The 7,519-nt window shown below is 38.5% G+C and overlaps 1 protein-coding gene across 1 annotated transcript; it reads left to right on the top strand.

Annotated features, from left to right (window-relative positions):
- Nucleotides 1-355: 355 nt before the first annotated feature.
- On the top strand, nucleotides 356-6,355 carry LOC131636539 (ABC transporter B family member 1-like). Its single transcript, XM_058907150.1, has 9 exons — nucleotides 356-1,076; nucleotides 1,167-1,221; nucleotides 1,306-1,481; nucleotides 1,592-1,792; nucleotides 2,493-2,752; nucleotides 2,868-3,184; nucleotides 3,309-3,906; nucleotides 4,009-4,726; nucleotides 4,813-6,355. Exons 1-9 carry the CDS (start codon nucleotides 681-683, stop codon nucleotides 6,094-6,096), a joined length of 4,005 nt encoding a protein of 1,334 aa, XP_058763133.1. The 5' UTR covers nucleotides 356-680; the 3' UTR covers nucleotides 6,097-6,355.
- Nucleotides 6,356-7,519: the final 1,164 nt, after the last annotated feature.

The raw sequence follows: 7,519 nt of genomic DNA, 5'->3' as shown, positions 1-7,519 counted from the left end.
GAAATAGTGAAGGAGGGAAAATGATATATAAACACTTTTTTTCGGAAATGAACTTCCGAAATATTACCTGACTGTAAAAAACAACGTATTTTTTTAATTTTCATGCATTTCGGAAATGCATCTCCGAAAACACTAATTTTTTGGTGTTTTCGGAAATGCATTTCCGAAGTCTAAAAAAATCTTTAAAAAAAATTACTTCGGAGATGCATCTCCGAAGCAGGGTTAAGTTAGGAATTTCGCCGGGGGAAATTTTCATATTAATTATCAATATTTTTGTCTTAATATGAAATTACAAGTACTTCTATTTTCCTCTAGTAAGAATCTCCTTCAGTCAAAAACCAATCTCCAAGTCTTCACACATTACTTTTTGTCGGGTAGAGAACCACATTCCTTTCTTTCTCTCTCTCCATGTCTCAGAAATTTCCCCGTCTGTCTTCTCAGTTATCACCATCTATCACTTTCTGATTTCACCTTTCTCCATCATCACACACCTTACACAAGAAGTAACCAAACTCAACATTAACTTACACTCCCAAACAGTGTCTCTTTCACACTATTATTCACTGTTCAATTCACCAACACCACCACATTCTATTCCAGCATCACAAACTTCACAAACATAGCTCAATAAAAGCCATATAGTGATGTGAAACTGTGAAGCTCAAGCAAGGTATTTTGCAATGTCACAAGGTTCTGAGCAATGGAAATGGTCTGAAATGCAAGGCATTGAGATGCTTTCATCTTCTCCTTCAACAACTTCAACACCAGCATTGGAGTTGGAAAGAGAAGAATCCAAGGAACAAATGGAACTGGAAGGGGAAAGTTCATTGCCCAACAACAAAAGCTGTGATTTTTCTAATGGAAATGAGAAGATTAAGGATGTTCCATCTGTTGGGTTTGGTGAGCTTTTCAGATTTGCTGATGGGTTGGATTATATTCTCATGACAGTTGGAACTCTTGGAGCTATTGTACATGGTTGTTCATTGCCACTTTTTCTTCGGTTCTTTGCTGATCTTGTTAACTCTTTTGGTTCTAATGCTAATGATTTGGACAAGATGACCCAAGAAGTTGTTAAGGTAAGAAGTTCTTGGTAGAGTCCAAAGTTTGTTGCTTTTTTTGTGGTTTCTGTAATGAATGTTGAAATTTTGATTGTTTTTCATTTGTAGTATGCGTTTTACTTTCTGGTTGTTGGTGCTGCTATTTGGGCATCTTCATGGGCAGGTGAAAAAAATTGTGTTTTTTAGATTTTGTTCTTGTGGTTTTTTTTGAGGTTGTGAATGTTGAGAGAGGTTTGGTTTGTTGCAGAGATTTCTTGTTGGATGTGGACTGGTGAGAGACAATCAACAAGGATGAGAATTAAGTATCTTGAAGCTGCTTTGGATCAAGATATTCAATTCTTTGACACTGAAGTTCGAACTTCCGATGTTGTTTTTGCGATCAACACTGATGCTGTTATGGTACAAGATGCCATAAGTGAGAAGGTGAAGCAGAAAAACATAAACAAGCCCTTTGTTGTTTTTTTATAATGACTTGTTTTATGTTATGTAATGAGATTAGGATGGTGTTTTTGATATGGTTTTTCTGTTTGCAGTTAGGTAATTTTGTTCACTACATGGCTACATTTGTTTCTGGATTTGCGGTTGGTTTTAGTGCTGTTTGGCAATTAGCATTTGTTACACTTGCTGTTGTGCCTATGATAGCTGTAATAGGAGGCATTCATACTACCACTTTGGCTAAGTTATCTGGTAAAAGCCAAGAAGCTCTTTCTCAAGCTGGCAACATTGTGGAACAGGTAAGAGGGTTGGGCTTGTTTGTCAAAACAACTTAATTAAGCACTTAAGGTATAAGCACTTATCATATAAGTGCATGTGTATGAAATATAAATATTTCTACAATAGAAGATAAGATTAGAAATGATAAGATTAGAGAGTGTTGGAGTAAGACTAAACATGATAAGATTAGAAATGACAATATTAGAGAGTGTTGGAGTAGCACCTATAGTAGAAAAGATGGTGGAGAATAGAATTAGGTGATTTGGACATATAGAGAGAATGCTTGTAGATTATGTGGTAAGGAGAGTAGATCAGATGGAGAGGAGTCTAACAACTAGAGGTAGAGGGAGACCCGGAAAAATTATAAGAGAAGTTATTAAGAAAGATCTTGCGATTAACATTTTGGATAAAAGCATGGTCTTGGATAGAACATTATGGCAGAAGTTGATCCATATAGCCGACCCACTTAGTGGGATAAGATGTGGTTGTTATTGTTGTTGTTGTTTCTATACAAGCCATAAACTATTAAGCTAAATTGAAGAGCTTATGTTAATAAGCTGAAAATAGTGTATGCACATGTTATAAAATGTTTTCATAAGCTATCTCAAACAGTTTCACAATCACAAGTGTTTATGCTAGAAGATAAGTTCAGATAAGTCAATCATAACATGCTCTGTGTGTATGCATCTCGGTGGTGTTAACTTTGAGCCAAATTTGCAGACTGTTGTTCAAATTAGAGTGGTGTTAGCATATGTTGGAGAGACAAAAGCACTACAAGGCTATTCATCTACTCTAAGCGTTGCTCAAAAGATTGGATACCGGACTGGACTTGCAAAGGGAATCGGATTAGGTGCTACTTACTTTGTTGTTTTCTGCTGCTATGCACTTTTGTTATGGTATGGAGGCTATTTGGTCAGGCATCACTACACTAATGGAGGACTTGCAATTGCTACCATGTTTGCTGTCATGATCGGTGGATTGTAAGTACTTCATCTTCTTCAATTTTCATGCTTTAGCAAACCTCAGTGGTTATTCCTTCTGTTCCTTTTTAATCGTCGTTTTAAGGGTATTATTGACAATTGTCATTCCTCACAGGGCTTTAGGCCAGTCTGCACCAAGCATGGCTGCCTTTACGAAGGCCAGAGTTGCTGCTGCGAAAATTTTCCGTGTGATAGATCACAAACCTTGTATAGACAAAAATAGTGGATCAGGATTGGAGTTAGAGACTGTGACAGGACTAGTGGAGCTTAAAAATGTTGACTTTTCATATCCATCAAGACCTGAAGTTCAAATCCTTCACAATTTCTCCTTGAATGTTCCTTCTGGCAAGACCATAGCATTGGTTGGAAGTAGCGGCTCTGGAAAAAGCACAGTTGTGTCCCTCATTGAGAGATTCTATGACCCTTCTTCTGGTATGCGATACATGAACTCATTCTAAAATTTGTAGCAAGCGGATAAAAACTCTAAACAGTGATTATTTTAATTTAAAAACTGTATCAAATGGCCCCGTAACTTCGTGATCATATGAAATTACAGGAGAAGTTCTGTTAGATGGACATGATGTTAAGACATTGAAGCTTAAATGGTTGAGACAACAGATAGGACTTGTGAGCCAAGAACCGGCTTTATTCGCCACCACAATTAAAGAAAATATACTGTTGGGTAGACCCGATGCAGATCAGGTCGAGATCGAAGAAGCTGCAAGAGTAGCTAATGCTCATTCATTCATCTTCAAACTTCCTCAAGGTTATGAAACACAGGTAGGGGAGAGAGGGTTGCAACTATCAGGGGGACAAAAGCAGCGAATAGCGATTGCAAGGGCAATGCTGAAAAACCCGGCAATTCTTCTCCTAGATGAGGCAACGAGTGCATTGGACTCCGAGTCAGAAAAGCTGGTTCAAGAAGCTCTTGATAGGTTCATGATTGGTAGAACAACTCTTGTGATTGCACATCGACTATCTACTATTCGCAAAGCTGACCTTGTCGCTGTACTTCAGCAAGGAAGTGTTTCTGAAATCGGAACTCACGACGAGCTCTTTGCTAAAGGGGAAAATGGAGTTTATGCCAAACTTATCAGAATGCAGGAGACAGCAAATGAAAGTTCAACGAGCAATGCCAGAAAAAGTAGTGCAAGGTAGCTTTCACCAACATTTAAGAAAAGTAATTGATCTTATTTAACTTTCGATATCTTAAGCCGAGGATATATCATTCTATTAATTTTTAAGAAAATACGCAGGCCTTCTAGTGCTAGGAATTCTGTAAGCTCACCGATAATTACTCGGAATTCTTCTTATGGCGGCCGATCACCATACTCGAGGAGGTTTTCTGATTTCTCCACATCTGATTTTAATCTCTCCCATGATGCATCGTATCCAAATTACAAGCTTGAGAAGCTTGCCTTCAAAGAGCAAGCGAGTTCCTTCTGGCGACTTGCGAAAATGAACTCTCCCGAATGGCTATATGCATTGATTGGTTCTATAGGCTCTATTGTTTGTGGATCCCTTAGTGCATTCTTTGCTTATGTTCTCAGTGCAGTCCTCAGTGTCTATTACAATCCAGACCATAAGCACATGATTAGAGAAATTGAAAAATACTGTTACTTGCTGATTGGACTTTCGTCGGCAGCACTTTTATTCAATACATTGCAGCACTTCTTCTGGGATATTGTCGGTGAAAATCTTACTAAACGGGTGAGGGAGAAAATGTTGAGTGTGGTACTTAAAAATGAAATGGCGTGGTTTGATCGAGAGGAAAATGAGAGTGCTAGGATTGCAGCAAGGCTAGCTCTTGATGCCAACAATGTTAGATCTGCTATTGGAGATCGGATTTCGGTAATCGTGCAGAACACTGCACTTATGCTTGTTGCTTGTACTGCAGGGTTTGTATTGCAGTGGCGGCTTGCCCTCGTTCTCGTTGCCGTCTTCCCGGTTGTTGTTGCAGCCACTGTCTTACAGGTTTTCTTTTAAACATTTCTTCAGTTTCATATTTCATTTGTGTTATTTACTTATTTATTGATTATTTGCATTGAACTTTTGAATAGAAAATGTTCATGTCTGGTTTCTCTGGAGACTTGGAAGCTGCTCATGCCAAGGCCACACAATTAGCTGGTGAGGCTATTGCGAATGTAAGGACCGTTGCTGCCTTTAATTCGGAAAAGAAAATTGTTGGCCTTTTCGCTTCGAACCTTGAAACTCCATTACGGCGTTGCTTTTGGAAGGGACAGATTTCTGGAATTGGTTATGGGATAGCTCAGTTTGCACTCTATGCTTCCTATGCTCTTGGTCTTTGGTATGCTTCATGGCTTGTGAAGCACGGAATCTCCGATTTCTCTAAAACAATCCGAGTATTTATGGTCCTCATGGTCTCTGCTAATGGAGCTGCCGAAACTTTAACTTTGGCTCCTGACTTCATCAAGGGAGGTCGGGCTATGAGGTCGGTTTTCGATCTCCTTGACCGTAGAACTGAAATTGAGCCAGATGATCCAGATGCCGCCCACGTTCCCGACTCTCTTCGCGGTGAAGTAGAACTCAAGCATGTTGACTTCTCTTATCCCAGCCGACCAGATATGCCGGTTTTCCGCGACCTTAGTCTTCGTGCAAAGGCAGGTAAAACTCTTGCCCTTGTAGGCCCTAGTGGATGTGGTAAGAGCTCGGTTATTGCACTTATACAAAGATTCTACGATCCAACGTCCGGCCGAGTCACGATCGATGGAAAGGACATACGAAAATACAATCTCAAGTCCCTTAGAAAACACATCGCAGTGGTTCCCCAAGAGCCATGCTTATTCGCTACTACTATCTACGAAAACATTGCTTATGGACACGACTCAGCTTCTGAAGCCGAGATTATCGAAGCCGCGACTCTCGCCAATGCTCACAAGTTCATATCTTCTCTCCCCAATGGATACAAAACAAATGTCGGCGAACGAGGAGTTCAACTCTCCGGTGGACAAAAGCAAAGAATAGCAATTGCTCGAGCTTTTATACGGAAAGCAGAACTCATGCTTCTCGATGAAGCAACAAGTGCACTTGATGCTGAATCTGAACGGTCTGTTCAAGAGGCCCTCGACCGCGCCTGCTCAGGAAAAACTACTATCATTGTTGCACACAGGCTATCAACTATTAGGAATGCCAATCTCATTGCAGTGATTGATGATGGGAAAGTTGAGGAACAAGGCTCACATTCACATTTGTTGAAGAATCACCCGGATGGGATCTACGCGCGCATGATTCAACTGCAAAGGTTGATGAATAACCAAGTCGTTGGGACCGCGTCGAGTTCAGGTTGTTCAGCAAGAACAAAAGATGATGAATCTGAATGCTAGATATTTCTATAGAATATATGATGTATACCAACTATAATTGTTGGCATTTTTGTTAGTATAGTTTATCTTTCATCTCTTCCTAGTAAAGTAAAGAATGTATCTTTTTTTGTCTTTATGAATCTTACCATGGAAGAATATCGGAATGAGAATGAAATAGATTATAGATATATCCATGTTTAATAGTAGTAGTTTTTAAGCTTTAAACCAAGCTCTCTCATTGATCCTCACAAAAAGCTACTTATGTGTCAACTTTGTTAGACCCTCCAAATAAACATCAATATTTGAAATTGAATTTGATTATTTTAGATTATGTGACACTCATCACTTTGTATGCCATCTTAGTTCATTTGTGTCGCATCATTTATTTTCTTGAGGTGTCATGACTAAAACTTCAACTCTTTTGATTGCATATAATGTTGAGTGTAGTGCTGAAATTACACACAATAAAGAGTTTTATCGGTTACACAATAATCGATTAAAACTCTTAAAAATTCTCTACATTATTCACCCTCTATTTTTATCTTTGATTATTTCTTTAATTCTCACTTTTTTTTTCATTCCAAATGTTTCATTATCTTCTTATGATCTTAACCTTTCTGTCTTCTCATGTTTTTTTGCACTGAAACATCGTGTATAAGATAAAAACCATTCATCTCTCTAAAGACTCGCTAGTGATATTGTTCATATTTTACTACACTATTTTCCATATTCATATGTGCTTCAAAATAATAATAACTTAAAAAATTTTCTCCACGTAAATATGGAACCGAATTCTCGTTCACACATAAACGTTAGAGTGACCTCATTTCATTATATGTTGGTATGTGGAAAATTTATTTTAACAAGTAAAATTAAACAAAATTGCTGAACAAGAAACAAAAATTCTTCTAAGTTCTATTTCTTAACAGCTTAATTATGGCTTCTTCTCGTATTCTTCTAATTTTAGGCTCTGTTTAGATTGATGGAAGGGAGTGGAACGGAATGGAACAGAATGGTATAAACTTACGTTCCATTGTTTGGATTGATTAAAAATGGATGGAATGGAGCGGAACCGGATGGAATGCATTCCATCCTATTCCATCACTGTCCATCATTTTTTATACCCCGATTTGGGCGGAATGACAAAATATCTCTATTCCGTCATGAAATACCCAAACAATGGAATGTCATCTTTAATCCATTCCGCTCCGCTCCGTTCCACTTTATTCTGCTCCATTCAATTCCGCTCCGTTCATTTTACTCTATCCAAAATCTCTCTATCTTTAGTGTTTGATCTTCATCGTCACCACCAACATTGCCAGTGAGCATCGTCATCTCCCATTAATCGTTGTCATTGCTGCTCACTTTCATCACCAATGCCACCACACTCATTGTTGTTCACCGTTATCGTCAACACCACCACATTCACTTTTTATCATCATTG

The sequence above is a fragment of the Vicia villosa genome, unplaced genomic scaffold, assembly GCF_029867415.1.
Source record: "Vicia villosa cultivar HV-30 ecotype Madison, WI unplaced genomic scaffold, Vvil1.0 ctg.001771F_1_1, whole genome shotgun sequence".
Lineage (NCBI taxonomy): Eukaryota > Viridiplantae > Streptophyta > Magnoliopsida > Fabales > Fabaceae > Vicia > Vicia villosa.
Note: the sequence above shows the minus strand (reverse complement) of the source record. Positions and strands in the feature narration are given on the sequence as shown.

Bases quoted from the DNA above. Each gene is read 5' to 3' on its own strand.
- LOC131636539 (XM_058907150.1), top strand. From the start codon at position 681: ATGTCACAAGGTTCTGAGCAATGGAAATGGTCTGAAATGCAAGGCATT. The intron at 1,482-1,591 runs GTGAAGCAGAAA...TTCTGTTTGCAG, and splicing joins AAGATGCCATAAGTGAGAAG to TTAGGTAATTTTGTTCACTA. The intron at 1,793-2,492 runs GTAAGAGGGTTG...CCAAATTTGCAG, and splicing joins CTGGCAACATTGTGGAACAG to ACTGTTGTTCAAATTAGAGT.